At 44.4% G+C, this 18,456-nt stretch overlaps 1 protein-coding gene across 2 annotated transcripts in view; it reads right to left on the reverse strand.

The window, feature by feature from the left end:
- roraa (RAR-related orphan receptor A, paralog a) overlaps positions 1-18,456 on the reverse strand; it is a 130,386-nt gene that overhangs the window by 70,305 nt on the left and 41,625 nt on the right. Inside the window, exon 2 of one of the 2 annotated variants that reach the window (XM_063070971.1) lies at positions 15,857-15,934. The exons of the other annotated variant lie outside the window; for it this stretch is intronic. Within the exon in view, the coding sequence (XP_062927041.1) occupies positions 15,857-15,934 (78 nt within the window). The remainder of the gene's footprint in view (positions 1-15,856; positions 15,935-18,456) is intronic. 2 annotated transcript variants of the gene reach the window in all.

Consider the following 18,456-nt stretch of genomic DNA (forward strand, 5'->3'; position numbering starts at 1 on the left):
ACAATATCATATTCTCACATAGCGATCAATGATCTAACTTCATTGAACCTTACCACTCAGGCTCCTTGAATAGATACAACTTCCCTTCCAATCTTCCCATGTGTCCTCTTGTGCTGATGCCTGTCTGCCCTACAACTGACCCAGTTTCCTTATATATCTGACTGAACTTTACAAGCTAAACATCTCTGTCCATCCCTCTGTTAAATAAAAGCTATTGGACCAGTTCTAGCTCAGGTCCCATCTGTCCTGCTTGTACGGGTCTCACCTACCTCAGAAACATTCCCAATTATCCTGAACTCTAAAGCCCTCCTTCCTGCACCATCCCTTTAGCTACACAATCATCCGACCTCTCCTCCTGTTCCTGCACTTAGGAACACGTGGCACCAGAAGTAATCTGGAAGTTTAAACTTTAGGGGCCTTCAGCTACTACCTTGCTCCCTAAATTCCTGTTGCAAGAGGCCCCCCCCCTTCCTCTACCCATAACATTGACACTGACATGTACCACAACCGCTGGTTATTCACCCTCCCCTTTCAGAATGTCCTGCAGTTCACTCTGAGACATTATATCTCCTGGTACCAAGAAGGCAACATACTACCCAGCAGAATCGTTTGCAGCCACAGAAATGACTGACTGCTCCCTTCACTATCGAGTCCCCTCAGGTTCCAGCATAACCGAGCCTTTTCCCTCTCCAGTGCAGCAGAGCCAACTATGGTGCTACGCTTGGTTGTTGTTGCTGTCTGCTGAGAGGCCTTTCCCCAATCAATGGTATTGAATACTGTATATCCAATATATTCAGTACTACATCTGTGCACTTTCTGCAAAGGAAACCATATGATTGCTCAGTCTGCGGTCTACAGCAAATAAACACTTCCAGCATATATAGTTTGTGGAAAATTAAATCTCAGGCTTCAGATAGTTTGCAAGTGTTAACAGTTTAGCTGCTGTAGTGATCCAGTATCACATTGCCTTTAGCTGGAAAATAATGTCCTTTCTAATGAAAGGTCACTGATACAGACTGTCTCCCTCTTTTTGCACACTGCATGACCTACTGTGCAACTCCAAAAATTCAGTTACTCAACAAAGCATCATACAGGCCATCACTGGATACAAACGCCCAGCTTTCGAACAAGCTCCCAGAATGCTCCCAAATTTAAAAGACCAATACAAGAATGCACACTCGTTCTTACAAATGGTAGGTTTTCTCTCTCCCTCTTGTCTCTATTGAATGGCCCAATCTCCATCAGAACAGGTGCACCTCAGGGATGTGTGCTTAGCCCCCTGCTCTACTCGCTTTACACCTGTGACTGTGGTTAAGCACAGCTCCAATACCATATACAGGTTTGCTGATGACACCACTGTTGTGGGCTGTATAAAGGTGGTGATGAATCAACATTCAAGAGGGAGATTGAAAATTTGCTTGAGTAGTGCCATAACAACAACCTCTCACTGAATGTCAGCAAGACAAAGGAACTGATTGTAGATGTCAGGAGAGGAAAGCCAGAGGTCCATGAGCCAGTAAATCATCGGAAGATCAGAGGTGGAGAGGGTCAGTAACTTTAAATTCCTGGGTGTCACTATCTCAGAGGACCTGTCCTGGACCCATCATATGAATGTAATTGCAAAGAAAGCACTGCAGCGCTTCTACTTCTTGAGGAATCCGTGGAGATTCGGCATGTCATCAAAAACCTTGGCAATCCTCCATAGGTGCGTACAGTATTGTAAAGTGTGCTGACTGGCTGCATGGGAACACCAATGCCCTTGAGTGGAAAATCCTACAAAAGGTAGTGGATTCAGCCCAGTACATCACGGTAAAACTCTCCCAACCACTGAGCACATCTTAATCAAATGCTGTCGTAGGAAAGTAGCATCCATTATCAAAGGTCCTCACCACCCAGGCCATGATCTTTTCTCGCTGCTGTCATCAGGTAGAAGGTACTATAGCCTCAGGATTCACACCACCAGGTTCAGGGACAGTTACAACTCCTCAACCATCAGGCTCTTGAAAAAAGGGGATAACTACACTCATCTTTTGAGATGTTCCCACAACCAATGAACTCACTTTAAAGACTCTTTATCTTGTTATTTCATGTTCTTGCTATTTATTTACATTTGCATTTGTACAGTTTGTTGTCTTCTATGTTCCTGCTCTTTCATTGATCCTATTTACAGTTACTATTCTATAGATTCGCTGAGTATGCCCGCAGGAAAAAAGAATCTCAGGGTTGTATATGGTGACATGTGTGTACCCTGATAATAAATTTAATCAATTAGTTGCTCCTCTGGCGGTCTGTGGAGGTCACAGACTCTGCCCGTGCAGGATGAGGGTTCAGTGAGTGAGGGGGTAAGAGGTTTGTGAGGCAGTGCAGTCTTTTCATGTTGCCATTGGGTCTCATGTTCCCAACACACCCACGCAAGGCTCTGTGTGAATACTGAGAGTAACCGTGGGAAATGGATTCTCTGGAACCAGTGGGGAGGTTGCACCCTCTCCTCAGAGCTTCAGGCTTCAAATTCTTTCAACTCCTTCAGAGCTTCAACTTCAAGTTCCAGGGCATCAGACCCGGGCCAATACATCGATGTAACCATGAAGAAAGCGTGCCAGTGGCTTTACCACATTAGGAGTTTCAGGGGATTTGGTACATCACCGAAGACCCTTGCAGATTTCTCAGGTGTACAGTGGAGAGTAGTCCGACTGATTGCATCACCGCCTCATATGGAGGCTCCAACGTACAGGATCACTAGAGGCCATAGGCTCAGCCAGTCCTATCATAGGCATAACCCTCATCACCGAGAACATCTGCAACAGGCAGTGCCTCAAGAAGGCAGCATCCATCATCAACAATGCTTACCATCCAGGAGATGCTCTCTTCTCATTACTACCATTGGGGAGGAGGTACAGGAGTCTCAACGATTCAGGAATAGCCTTTTCCCCTCTGCCTTTGGATTTCCGAACAGTCCATGGACCTATGAACACTACATCACTCCTCCTTTTGTTTTGTAGTGTTTATTTTCTAATTCATAGCAATTTTTTGTCTTTGTGCTGTACTGCAGGTACAACATAAGAAATTTTCCAAACAGAGGAGAGAATATATTAGACCTGCTTTATACCAATGTCCTTGAAGTTAACAAGGCTATCCCTCGTCCTCAGCTCAGATACTCAGACTATATTTCCATATTGTTAATCCCTGCATATAGACCACTGGTTTAACAAGTCAAACCAGATCTTAGGGAGATCAGGGTCTGGCCAGAAAGTGCCACCTTAGTGCTGCAGGACTGCAGAATATTCAGGGAGCTGGCTACATATGATCATCACATCAAGACTGATAAATATGCAGGATTGGTGGCTGGCTACATAAGATGCATTGAGGACGTTTCCGTGATTAAACACTGCACTGCTAGGGCAAACCAGAAACCATGGCTGACTGCAGAGGTCCGTGCATTCCTTAGAGATTGGGATATCACCTTCAGATCAGGGAACAGGATGACTAAAGTCAGCAAGAGCCGTGCTCTCCCATACCATCAGGAACCCAAAGTGAGAGCACTCTCCGCAGATACCTTTGTGACACCAGGGACACGCGGTACACATGGCAAGGTATACAAACCGTAACCGATTACAATTCCACCCTGCGCGTCAATGACAGCGACGCCTCCCTTCCTGACAGGGTAAGTGCTTTCTATGCATGATCTGACGCACTGAATGATGTGACTGAGGAAAGCCGCTTCTCTTCCTGAGAAACAGGCAACCTGCCTGGCCACAGCCAAGGCAAGGATGACCCTAATGAGGGTGAACCCACGCAAAGCTGCACAGCCGGACAACGTACCTGGTCAGGTTCTGAGGGACCGTGTGGCCCAGCTAACAGAGGTCTCAACAAACATCTTTACTATCTCGCTAAAACAGTTCACTGTCCCTACAGGCTTCAAAGCAGCCACCACCATTCCAGTGCCCAAGAGATCAAGAGTCAATGGCCTAAATGATTACCGTCCCCTGGCACTGATTTCAACGACCATGAACTGCTTTGAGTGGCTGGTAATGGATCGTATAAAATCCCACCTTCCTGCTACATTGGACCCTTTGCAGTTCGCCTACCACTCAAACTGGCCCTCTAATGATGCCTTAGCCTCAGCCCTCCACTCCATCTTGTCCCACCTAGAAACATCCTCGTGGGCCAGGACGTTGTTCATCGACTTCAGCTCAGTGTTTAACACAGTCATCCCTTACAGGCTGGTGGGTAAACTGTCCTCTTTAGAACTCAACACCCATTTCTGAAACTGGATCTTGGATTTCTTGAAGATAAGACCCCAGTCAGTTCGAGTTTCCAGTTCTCAAACTCCATGATGCTGAGCACTGGTGCCACTGTAGGGTTGAGTGCTCAGTCCGCTGCTGACTCACGATCGCACTGCCAGATTCAGCTCAAAATGCATCATCAGGTTCGCTGATAATACAACAGTGGTTGACCTCATCAGCAACAATAATGAGTCATAATATGGAGAGGAGGCAGAGAGGTTTGTCAAATGGTGTGAGAACAACTGATTCTCAACTTGGACAAGACAAAAGGGATGATTGTGGACTTCAGGAAGGCACAGGTCAACTACTCTCCAATGCACTTCAATGGATCTGCTGTGGAGAGCGAAGTACACAAAGTTGCTCGGTTTGCATATAATGGATGACATAACCTAGACCCACAACACCTCCTCACCAGTCAAGAAGGCACAGCAGTGTCTATACTTTCTGAAGAGATTGAGACATGCAAGGCTCCCTATCCCCATTCTAACAGTTTTCTTCAGGAGCACCATCCAGGGTGTCCTGTCTGCCTGCATTGTGTGGTACAGAAGCTGCAAGGCATCGGACCCTACAGAGGATAGTAAAATCTGCCGAGATCTCCATCCCTCCCCTATCTGTGACATCGATCAGCAGCATTACAGGTGAACGAACCAAAGCATTGTTGAGGATCCCTGCCACCCATCCCACAATCTCTCTGACCCACTACCATCAGGAAGGAGGTACAGAAGCATCAGGACTAGGACTGCCAGACTGAGTAACAGCTTCTTTCCTCAATGCACCACCGTGTTCTCATCACTAGGGCAGTGAGCTGTTTACTGTTCACCTGCGCTGTGCTTCACTACATTCGTTTTGAATTATATTTTATTTAATTATTTATAGTATAAAATTTTGGTTTATGTGCTGTGTGCGATAAATGTGTAGACGCACTGCGGTCCAGAGGAACGTGGTTTCGTTTGGTTGTAGATATGTCGTCAGATGACAATAAACTTGAACTTAACTTTGGGTTTCTTATTCATGCTATGGGGTTTCTTGTTTTGTTGATGTCTGTGAAGAGTATGAAGAGTAAGAATTTCAAGTTGTATACTGCATACATTATCTGATATTAAATTGAACCATTTGAACAGCCAGTTTTGCTATTGACCGTTAAAAGTCAGCTCTTACATTTAGGAAGGATGAGCCACAAGTTTGCTCTTTCAGGGTCAAAGCATTCTCTGCTGTAAGCAACCACGTGCTGCTGTATCAGAGAACAAATACACTACAGTACACGACCAACACCTTCAGTCAAGTACAGGAAATCAGTGGCTGAAAACCTGATCTGTAACTGGCACAAATCCACTGTCAAACCGTGTCACACAGCTGTCAAAAGGAAGATAGTGCACTGATTGAAGAACGTGCCTTTGTCCTGTGTAGAAATGGTTGAATATTCTTTTTGTTGTGACAATGCATCTCTACACTCTAATGTCCGAAGTCACACACCACCAGGTTCAGGAATAACTACCTTCCTTCGACCATCTGGTTCCTGAACCACCTGCACAATCCTAAGCACTACCTCAGTATAGCAACACTGTCCCTTCTGTGTTTTTTTTGTTCTTGCATTATACATATAAAACTTGTGTTAATTGATGTTTTCCTTCTGAATGCCGTGTACCTGATGCTGACTGTCTGTGATGCTGCTGCAGATGAGTTTTTACATTACACCTGTGCACACATGTACTTGTGGAGATGATAATAAAGTTGACTTCCCTTAGCGTACCACCTACTCTGCATTCCAGAATGCTGGAGTGAGCTTTATTTAGCTGCATTGCGATAAGATATTGCCTGACCTCTTGAGAGCATTTAAGGTAACATTCATCAGTAAACAGTGCCAACGGTACAGTCACTCTGTATTTTTAACCGGCCAGATACACTCCTGATGTAAGGCACATGAAATGCATGAGACTGTTCTAATCTGTGAATTTGTTCATTCTCAGTGTGAATCTACAGCACCATTTCGTCCTGGTAGACATTGCTCTTTTTCTCTTATTCAGAATCAAAATCAGGTTTAATATCACCAGCATATGTTATGGAATTTGTTAACTTTGTGGCAACAGTACAATGCAACACATGGTAATAGAGAGAAAAAAAAACTCTAAAATAAATAAATAACACACACACACACACACACACACACACATACATATACACACACATACTTATATCTAAATAGTTAAATTACAAGAAGTTAAGCAGAAGTTAGTCACCAACAGTCAGTCTGTGACTCCAGGCCAGTCGCAGGCATTTGGCACAGGTCCCAGATTGCTTGAAAGCAAAATTCCACAATGTGACCAGCATGCTTGTATGATCTTGCTGCAAGATATCCAGCTGGTAAACATGGCCATGGTCAGCTCCAGTAATCACTCAAAATACCATGACAGCTCTAACTCATTCAAAGAATAAACTCTCGAGTGTTGGTATTCACACAGGCAGGCCAGCCAAACAGCTCACAAAGCCTTCCTATCTTCCCAACATCAGTGCTGCTGTAACACACTGCACCTTTTCCTGAGAAACAGTTCCACAGGCTTTGCAATTTTCACACCTTATAACTCCCTTCACAAGTTTGTTTTAACATGCATGAACAGAGCAGCCAACAGATACTGGCAAGCTAAAAAGTAGAATAACCTGCAGATTCTAGAAATCTGAAATCAAAGCAGAAAATGCCAAAAATGCTCAGCTGGATCAAGCAGTGTTTCCCCTAGCAGATGAGTGTCTCCAGCAATCTTATTTCAGAAGCTGCAGGGACTGGAATGGAGTTTTACAGAGCAACCATAACTGCAGAGTGCGCCGAGCAGAGGTAGCTCAGCAATGCCCGCCTTCTGTTCTCTAACTCATTGTTATCCTCAAAAGGAAGCCATAGTTTGCTCATCGCTGCTTTATTAGGAGCAGATAATGTGGAAGCACTGTAGCACAGTTTGTAGAACTCCTGCCTCACAGCTCCAGAGGTTCAATCCTGACCTTGGGAACTACGGCATAGAAACTCCACGAGACGTGGCCCTATGGCAGCAGAGCTACAGATGGGAGCAGTATGCTCAAAGAGCCTGGCAGGGGTTGGCAGGAATAGCCTGGGTAGGACTGAGGGTGCCCACACCATGGAGCCATGTTGTAGTAAAATGCCTCCCTCGCACAAGTCGCCCAAGAGTTATCAATGTGATTGTTGCTGTTGTGGAGTGCCGTCGAGTCATTGTTGACTCATAGTGACCCTATAGATACTGTAGTTGTCCATAGGGTTTCCATGGCAAGAATTGTGGTAGATTGCTTGGCCGTTCTTCCGCACAGATACTGCTGCTGCCGAGGTTGGGACCCAGCCGGATTCGAACTCAGCACCATCTGCCTTGAAGTTCCGTACTGATGCCACTACACCAACACTAGCTGGGCCAAATGTGGTTAATTCAAGGTGATTAGTTCAACACAAAAAGAGCCTCTGTCTGTCATGTGCACGTACTGGGGTACAGACTCTCACTGGCGCACATACACACAACAATCCCATCCACCACCCTCTTGGCCTTTCAGTCAGAAGCGGGATGCTGACTGAAGATTGCTTACCGTTCCACTCCATGCACAACTCCTGAGACAATGAAGCACCCATGCCTTCATGCCACAAAACCAATATAACAGCTGCGCAGTGTCAAATAACAATTGGGCCCCAAAAGTGCCAGGCAATGGTCTGAGAATTGAATGACCTGATTTGGACCTCCAATGCCATTATCAAGTCTACCTTCATCAATTGACAGAAACTCAGCAAGACCACTAAATAACATGGCTACAAGAACAGGTCAAAGACCAGCTGACTCGACTCATAATACTCCAAGCTTTTCTGTTACCTACAAGGATATTAATGGCATACACTCTACTAGATGAATGCAGAGCTTGATGCAATCTTCAGAGAATGGATCAGCCCCTCAAAGTGAATTCATTATCAATGTACATATACATCACCATATACAACCCTGAGATTCATTTTCTTGCAGGAATACTCAATGAATCCATAACAGAATGATAACCACAATAGAGTCAATGGAAAAACCGCATCAACATGGGTGTTCAACCAGTATGCCAAAGGCACAAGCTGTACAAATACAAAAAGAAAGAATTAATAATAATAATAAATAAGCAATAAATATTGAGAACATGAGATGAAGAGTCCTTGAAAGTGAGTCCATAGGCTGTGGGAGCATTTCAATGATGAGTCAAGTTAAGTTGAGTGAAATTATCCCCTCTGGTTCAGGAGCCTGAGGGGTAATACATGTATCTGTTCCTGAACCTGATGGTGTGAGTCCTGAGGCTCCTGTACCTTCTTCCTGATGGCAGCTGTGAAAAGAAAGCATGTTCTGGGTGCTGGGAGTCCCAGATGATGGATGCTGTTTTCCTGCAACAACATTTCATGTAGATGTACTCAACGATGGGGAGGGACTTGCCTGTGATGGACTGGGCCATATCCACTACTTTTTGTAGGATTTTCCATTCAAGGCCATTGACATTTCCATACCAGACTGTGATGCAGCCAGTCAATATACCCCCCATTACACATCGATAGAAGTTTCTGTCAAAGTTTTAGATATCATGCCAATTCTTCGTAAACTCCCAAAGAAGTAGAGGTGCTGCTGTGCTTTCTTCGTAAGTGGCAACACAGGTAGGTAGGGTGGTGTAGAAGCATGCTTGCTTTCTTAGGTATGGCACAGACGATAAGTGGACAATATAGTGCTGTGTGCATTTCTGGTCACCACACTATAGGGAGGGTGTGAATCTGCTGGAGAGAGTGCAGAGGAGATTCACCAGGATGTTGCTTGGATTGGAGGACCTTAGTCATGAGGAGAGAGTGGACAGGCAGGGCTCGATTTCCTTGGAGCAAAGGAGGCTGAGGGTGACCTGATGGAGCTTTATAAGATGAAAGACATAGGGTTTATGGTGAAAATTTTTTTCCTCCCGAGGTAGGGGTATCATGAGAGTACAGGTTTAAAAGTGAGAGGAAGGAGTTTTAAAAAGGGATTTTTGCAGAGTGGTTAATAACTGGAATACTTTGCCAGAGGAGGAAGTGGAATCAGGAACAAGCACTACCTTTAAGTGAGATTTAGAGCAGGCACTGAAATAGTAGGAGAGGGACCTAGTGCAGGCAACTAGGAACAGTGAGGACGGGTAAAGTCATTGGCCTGTATCTATGTGGTCGTCAGGGTTTCTTAGGAGATTAATAGGGATGGGCAATAAACACTGCCCCCTCCCTAGCCTGTGATCCCTAGTGCCTGTAAATAAAAATGTTAAAAATCTCACAGCTGTGCACAAATTGGCTGCATGCCTTGCCATCCCTATGTGCTAGACTAGATGTAAGGTACCTTGGAACATCTTGAGGTATATCAGGATTTCAAACAAACAGAAAATTCTCCAGGAAATGAGACAGTGGAGTGACAGACAATGCATTCATCACAGACAAGTGACGGGTTTGTGCTGCTTTCATAATTTCATAATGTTTGCGGTTCTGATGGAGAGTGAGATCTGGTTCTCGATACAGAGAAGCAACCTGACTAGTGTCTACTGGTTTTGTTTCAGACTTCCAGCAGTGATTTGCCTTGGCTCCATCACTCAGTTCTGGTCTCAGGAACAGGGCTGGAAATCCCACACCAGGCAGACTGTGTAAACACACAGCAGTGAGCCACAGCACCTAGCCCGGCCCAAGCAGTCAGATCGGTCATTGTCATAGCCCACAGAGCCTTCAAGCTTAAACACGGATGTTTGCACTGCATGCTGGATAAATGCAAGAAGATTTGCTGCTCCTGAAACTGAGATTCTCCACCCCAGGAAAAGCCAAGGAAGTAACGGCCAACAAGAAGCTGATATACCAAACATCTGCAGAGCAGAAACGGTAATTTGCTACAGTCATTTCATGTGCATAAGATTATGTGCTTAACTTTTCTAAATACACTCAGTAACACTTCCTGCAATCTGTACCGATTTGCTGGTGAGTTTTAACATGTACAACATGCCCTAAAATTTGCGACATCTACCTTATAAGTTCACAGCTGGTGTGAGTTCACCCAGCCTGGCTGGAACTGTATTGTCATTTAATTCACAGAGTGGATGGATGAAAACATCCTACTGCAAAGTTTTCCCTGACATTTGCAAACTAATTGGGACGGCACTCAACCAGATGCATCAGAAAGTCTCCTGTATGACCACAAGTGAAGACTGCGCTCTCTGCACATTGCAAACCTTTCAAACAAACATCACTCAGCTTCCTGTCAAAGCCTCAGCCACACTGCTGACTGAAGGGAAAACTTCTTCAGCTATTTGACAGAGGAACTGGAGAAGCTATCAATCATTTCACTCACACAAGCTCAACAACAGGGCCTGGGACATCATTATCTCAGTGAACGCACATCAAGTAAGGAAACACAGATCAGGCCTGGCATTCGGTGAATTTACTGCACGTTGGGACATGCACATTCCTGAAATACCAGTGCTTGTTGCCAGTGCTTAATGTCCTTGAGAAGGTGAGGGTCAGTTCCCTTCTTGAACCACTACAGTTTTCACAGTGCTTCAGGGCAGGGAGTAGCAGGATGAACGAATGGTGATGCGCTACCAAGGATGGTGAATGGAGAGTGAGCAGGGACAGTGGTTGGTGAACAGCTGTAAAAAAAGGGAACTGAGAAAGGGTGAGATCGTGAGGGGGTGGGGTTGCAAGGGGTGGAGAATAAGGGAGTGGAAGGGGGAATGAAAGGGTCAGAAAGTGAGAGGGAGGGACTGGAAGAGCAAGTAGGGAGGGGATACTGGAAGAAATAAAAAGAGGCTAGAGGAAATGGAAGGGAAAGAGAAAGTGAGAAGCAGGGAGGGAGGAATTAGAAAAGGGTGAGACAGAGCTGAGGGAAATCAGTTTTGGGGAAGGGGCAAGTTACAGTAGGGAGAGAAATGGGGCAGATAAGAAGAAAGACAAAGGAAAGAAGGGCTGACTCAAGTGAAGGTAGTGACTAGGTTCAAAGCACTCAGTCTCAAACACTGATTAGGCCTGGGCCCCACCGGATCCACACTTTCCTCCTCCTTTCTCTGACATAGCATTCATACACCGTTCCCCACCAACTCCCTCTCCCCTTCTCAAAAACAGTCATACAACACAAACAGGCCCTCTGGCCCACCACATCCAGACTGACCATCATGTACCCATGCACAGTAATCCCATTTACCAGTACTTCTTTATTTATTTACCAGTATCCTTCAATGCCAAAAGCTGACATAGATACTTAAAAGGTTTTAATGGTTTTGTTTCTGTACTATTCAAAAGTATTGGCATTCTGCAGTAGTTTTATATTGCAACAAAGATCAGAATTTACTCATGTTTTTAAAAGCTGCTTGATTAATCATAATGAAACTTTCCAATGGTTTGATAGCCCAGGTGTAACATTTAATGCGATAACCTTGTTCCTTTATGTTCCACTGTTACTGATGGACCAACCCATCCAAAAGTAACAACAGACCTCAGAGAAACACCAAACAGCTTTACAGTAACACCTCAGGAACAAAGCAATAGTGTCAGTGTGTCACACAGGGCAGGGCACACTCACTGGCAACACACACACAAAATGCTGGAGGAACTCAGCAGGTCAGGCAGCATCTATGGAAATGAATAAACAGTCGACATTTCAGGCCAAGACCCTTCTTCAGGACTGGGAAGGGGGAAGACATTCTCAGTGTGTTAGATGGCATTGAGAGCATGGTGAATGTCATGGTGAGAAAATGCAAGTTATGTTGTTTGCAGAAACCAAGTCTCCAATTCTCACTTATTATCGGTGGAAAGCTGAAGACATCCCTTTGAAGAGGTGGTTCGGAAGTTGGGAGTACCTCAGTTTACAGGCATCTAACCTTGTGGCAAGCTATAAATGTGACACGGACAAAGAGAAGTTGGGGTCCCGGTGACTGGTTGTGTCCTTGCTCCGAACAGCCTATCAATCACTGCAATTTCGGAGAGTTTTAGATTACATATATAGAGATCTTTACAGTCATCAACCATCATGCCATCGGTCTCTTCTTCCCTCCTGATCTTCACAAGTGAAGAACCAGTCGTCATCATCGCTATATAGAGGCAGATCTGTGTGTGGTTTGTGGAGAAAAGAATTCAGCTAGGGTCTTACGTTTGACTGCAAGATAAGATTGAGACTTGCATGGAGATGGCAGCCATGAATGCCAGAGATTCCATCCTGTGCAAGCCACCAATGTAGTGGGAACTAACGGGATCCACAAACACACACATACAACAAACATCCAAAGTGCAAAAGCAGGACAAATTGAGCAAATAGTTAAAAAAAGTAAACAAATACAGTAATATGTCGGCATGAGCTGCACAGTCCTGAAAGCAAAGTCAGTTCAGTGCTGAGATGAGTGAAGCCGGTCCAGGAGCCCGATGGCTGTAGGGGAACAACTGCTCTCGAACCTGGCAGTGTAGGACCAAGACTCCTGCACCTTCTGCCCGACTGTAGTAGTGAGAAGAGAAGTAAACGTGTCAAATGCAGACAGACAGGACGGCCTCAGGTGGGGGATTTTGGCTGGCACTGAGAAGAGCACCTGTTCATTTTCCACTTTGCTTTAATCTTGCTCATCGCTTTAACCAGCGCAGAGCAATGGAGCTGAGCACAGGTAATGCAGCATTGGCACCCGGTGACTTGCTGTCCCGGTAACAGCTGTATCTGCACTCTCGAGAGTTAAGTTCGCCATATCCTTCAGGTGGTCCAAATATTGATTAGCATCCTGACCGGCTGCCCCATGTGGGGAATGACAAGTATATTAGCCAGCTCTATCACTTACTGCATGGAGGAAAGCAGGCTAAAGATTTACTCCAATGATGTTTTAAGTTCTTTGTTCATTCATCGTTGGTGATATCAACACTTACTTCCCATGCCCAATTGCCACTGAGTTGGGTAGTATCTAAGACATAGAGCAGACAGGCTTCATTATCCAGGGTGCAGAACACAATATGAGGGCTGGGTGCAATTCTATGAAATGTTGGTTAGGCCACACCTGGAGTGTTGTGTACAGCTCTGAAGATGATACAGAGGGGTTTCATAAGACCATATGACACAGGAGCAGAATTACACCATTCGGCCCATCAAGTCTGCCCCACCATTCCATCATGGCGAATTTATTATCCCTCTCAACCCCATTCTCCTGCCTTCTCATAACCTTTGATGCTCTGACTAATCAAGAACCTATCAAACCCTGTTCAATGACTTGGCTACGACAGCCTCCTGTGGCAATGTATTCCACGGATTCACTACCCTCCAGCTAAATACACTCCTCCTCATCTCTGTTCCAAATGGACACATTTTCTAGTCAGTGGCTATGTCCTCTGGTCCTAGACTTCCCCACTATAGGAAACATCCTCCCTACATTCACTTTATCCAGACCTTTCAACATTCAATAGGTTTTAATTAGATATCCCCTCATTCTTCTGAACTCCAGTGAGTACAGGTCCAGAGCCATCAAACGTTCTTGATAAGTTAACATTTTCATTCTCAGAATCGGTCTTTTGAACCTCCCCTGAACACTTGCCAAGGCCAGCACATTTTTAGATAAGAGGCCCAAAACGGCTTACAGTACCTCGAGTGCGGTCTGACCAATGCCTTATAAAGCCACAGCATTCCATCCTTGCCTTATATTCTACTCCACTTGAAATGAATGCTAAAATTGCATTTGTCTTCCTTACCACCAACTCAACCTGCAAGTTAAGCTTACGGGAATCCTGCAGAAGGAGTCCCAGGTCCCTTTGCACCTCTGATTTCTGAAATTTTTCCCTGTTGAGAAAATAGTCTATGCCTTTATTCCTCCTACCAAACACTTCCCTACACTATATTCCACCTGCCACTTCTTTGCCCATTATTCCAATCTGTCCAAGTCCTTCTGCAAACTCCCTGCTTCTTCAACACTACTTGCCCCTCCACCTATCTTCATATCATCTGCAAACCTGGCCAGAAACCCATCAATTCCATCATCCAAATCATTCAAATATAACATGAAATGCAGTCCCAACACCGACCCCTGTGGAACACTAGTCACCAGATAGTCACTAGTGGCCTTATTCTCACTTTTTGCCTCCTGCCAGTCAGCCAATCTTCTATCCATGCTAGTACCTTTTCTGCAATACCATGGGCTCTTATCTTGTTAAGCAGTTTTGTGCATGGCACCTTATGAAAATCCAAGTAAACAACATCCACTGACTCTCCTTTATCTATCCTATCTGTTATTTCCTCAAACAATTCCAACAGGTTTGTCAGGCTAGATTTCCCTTTAAGGAAACCATGCTGACTTTGGCCTATTTTATCATGTGCTTCCACGTGCCTGGAAACCTCATCATTAATAATGGACTCTGACATCTTCCCAACTACTGAAGTCAGGCTCATTTCCTTTCTTCTGTCTCCTTCCCTTCTTTACGAGTAGAGTGATATTTGCAATTTTTCTGTCTACTAGAACTGTGCTAGAAACTATTGATTCTTGAAAGATTATCACTAATGCCTCCATAATCCTGCATTGCGTACAACAGTCCTTCTAAAGGCATCTTCTGGATAAATCACAAAACCATATATTTCACTTCTTTTATGTATTTTGCATTTGTTTTTCATCTTGGATGTGATTCTGGAAATGATGGAGTCTGTGATTTGCTGTTTGGATGTCATTTGGTTGTTCCAACACTCTGCAGTCTCTGAAGGATTCCAGGAGACAGAGGCAGCGTGCGCAAACCTCATGGTGGGTGGGCTGTGGGACGGAGTACAAACTGATATTCAACTCAATTTTGCCAATTAAAGCTTCCATTGTTCGCCATTTAAAGCAACGAGGGAGATTGAATCACTGAGCCGAAAGTGGTAGTTTAGAGATCGCTTAGGTGCTTCAGTGCTCTGCAGTCTCCGAGGATTTTGGGAGACAGAGGAAACGTGCCTGAAATCTCATGGTTAGTAGGCTGCGAGACGGGACACAAGCCAATGTCTGACTTCATTTCACCGATTAAAGCAACAAGGGAGATTGAAGCAATGAAGTGAATGCAGAACTTGAGCACCGGCTACCTGCTTTTTGATCGCTCTACTACCAGAGATGACAGTGCCTGCCGCTGTGCCCCAGGTTTTCTGCATATTGCATCTGAATTTGGACTATATACTTTTTTTCCCAGTCTTCTGGTTTTTACATCATGTTTTTCACCCGATCTTTCTTTCTTAGTTTTTTGCGGGGCAGGGGGATTTGGGGGTCGACACGCCGTTACGTTTTGCTTGTTCTTTTTGTGCGGGAAGGAGGGAATTAGGGATTGATATGCTTGGTCCAGTTTTGTTTTTTTTTTGTGAAGGGTGGTGGGATTTGGGGATTGAGGATCAAGCTGCCTTTCTTTCCTTCTTGGTTTCATGGCTACCTAGAGAAGAAGAATTTCAGAGTTGCATACTTTGATAATAAATAAACCTTTGAAATAATCTCTTTCAGAACCCTGGGGTGTAGTCCATCTGGTCCAGGTGACTTATCTACCTTCCGACCTTTCAGCTTCCCAACCACCTTTTCCCTAGTAAGGAAGGAACAACACTTACTTCTGCCCCCTGCCACTCTCGAATTTGTGGCATACTGCTCGTGTCTTCCGTAGTGAAGCCTGATGGCCAGGAAGGTGCCTGGGATGAAAGATTTCAGTTATGAACAGACTGGATGGGTTTGGTTTATATTCACTAAAGCAAAGAAGGCTGAGCGGTCATCTCTCTCTAAAAGTAGGCAGCACAGATAGGTTAGATGGTAGAAAACTTCTTCTCATAATGGGACATTTAATATCAGAGGGCATAGATTTATGAGAGGAGTAAGAGGGTCAGAGGTGATCCAAGGGAAAATAGCTTCACACAGCAGATGGCATTAAACTGAAACACATTGCCTGAGGTGGTGCTGGAAGCATGTATTTTCACATTTTAGAAGTATTTGGAAAAACACTTGAATCACCAAGGCAAAGATTCAAAGTTATAGACCAAGGGCTAATGAACTGAAATAGTACAGATGAGCACTTGACAGTTAGCTTTTGTGCTTTATACCATATTGTGTGTGTTGGGGTTGGAGGTCATACATCGTCTTAGGACTGATGCCACGCATAGAGTGCTGTGATAGTCACAGACTAGAGTTACCAATAATTATAGCAGATTATACAGAATATCAGCCTCTATTGGACAAAGATGGTCTGGCGAAACAGAACTTGGTTGAAAGAATCTTATTAGTGTTTGCAGAGAGATGAAAATACCATTTTCCACAAGCGAAACAAAGATGCCATGGATGCACGGCACTAACACAGACCAACCAATCTATTCCGGGGGAGCTGAGTGAATGCATGACACTGACACAGACCAACCAAACTATTCTGGGGGAGCTGGGTGGATGCACGGCACTGACACAGACAAACCAATCTATTCTGAGGGAGCTGGTAGATGAAGTGCTCTAGAAACAGAAGAACTGAGTTTTGGTCAGGATCACTAACACTCCTTGATAACACTCTGAAAGATGTTATAGTTAAGGTGGATAAAACAGTACACTGAGAAGTAACTTTAATTCACACAGTTGATGATGAACAGAACCCTTCTCTCCAAGCCCCATATACACACCCGGCAGGATTAAGTGTTTTACTAAGCTTTGGTGCACCTCTGCTGCACATTAGGAGCTCCACATCATGAAAGCACATGCCCACATCTGGGGACAAATTATCATTAAGGTCCCTCAGTCCACCATGGATAAAACCCTGCAAGACACTAACAGCTGTCTGTACAACCAAAAAAAAGGGAAATAATGAAACAGCTTCATCATACTGTGGAGATAAAGTGGTGCATTTGCAGAGCAGGAACCAATGTATCCCCACTAGCAGGTCCATGCTAAAAAACTGAAACCTACTATAATCAAACTATAATGTTACTGTGAAGGGGAAACACCAGAGAACAAAGCAGGGCTTCACTCCTTTCAGAATTCAAAGCTCAAAGTAAATTTATTAGCATGTTATTATATACTAGTTTGGGATTCATTTTCTTACAGGCATACTCAATAAATCCATAATAGAATAATAAGCATAACAGAACCAATGAAAGACCACACAAACGTAGACATTAAACCAGTGTGCAACAGACAACAAACTGTGCAGATACAAATAAGTAAGCAATAAATATTGTGAGCTTGAGACGAAGAGTCTTTGAAAGTGAGTCCACAGGTTGTGGGAACATTTCAATGATGGAGCAAGTGAAGTTGACTAAAGTTATCCCCTTTGCTTTAAGAGCCTCATGGTTGAGGGGTAATGACTGTGTCTGAGTCCTGAGGCTCCTGCACCTTCCTGATGGAGCAGCGAGAAGACAGCATGTCCTGGATGGTGGGGGTCCCTGATGATGAATGCTGCTTTCCAACGACAACGCTCCGTGTAGATGTGCTCAATGCTGGGGAGGTCTTTACCTGTGATGGACTGGGGCGTATCCACTGCATTTTGTAGGATTTTCTGTTCAAGGACAGTGGTGTTTCCATACTAGGCTATATACTCTCAATATACTCTCCACCACACATCTATAGAAGTTTGTCGAAGTTTTTGAATGTCATGGCAAATACTCACAAACTCCTAAGGAAGTAGAGGCACTGCTGTGCTTTCTTTGTAATTTCACTTACATGCTGGGCCCAGGGAATATTCATCATAACGATAACATCAAGGAATTTAAAGTTGTTGATCCTCCCCACCTCTGATGGTCTGATGAGGACTGGCTCATGGACCTCTGGTTTTCCCCCTCCTGAATTCAATAATCAACCAATGGGAAAATTTTTAAAAACTGCAAACATGAGTTGCAATGAGCAACACACACAAAATTCTGGAGGAACTCAAACAAGACAGCATCTATGGACGGGATTAAATAGTTGAAAACTTCATCATTTATCCCACCCCCCCACCCCCCCAAAAGATGCTGCCTAACTTGCTGAGTCAGGCAGCATCTGCAGAATCTCATGTTTGAGTTGCAATGACTTGTCGTTCTTGGCTATTCCTGTTTCTAACATTTAGCACCAATATTTAAGAACAACAATCTGATGGCTATTGCAGACACTTGGTTCCTTGGTGACAAGTACTAGGTGCTCAACACTCCAGGTTAGACAATGTTCCAAAAGAGGCCAAAAGGGAAAGAAGGCAAGGTACATT

The sequence above is a fragment of the Mobula hypostoma genome, chromosome 18, assembly GCF_963921235.1.
Source record: "Mobula hypostoma chromosome 18, sMobHyp1.1, whole genome shotgun sequence".
NCBI lineage: Eukaryota > Metazoa > Chordata > Chondrichthyes > Myliobatiformes > Myliobatidae > Mobula > Mobula hypostoma.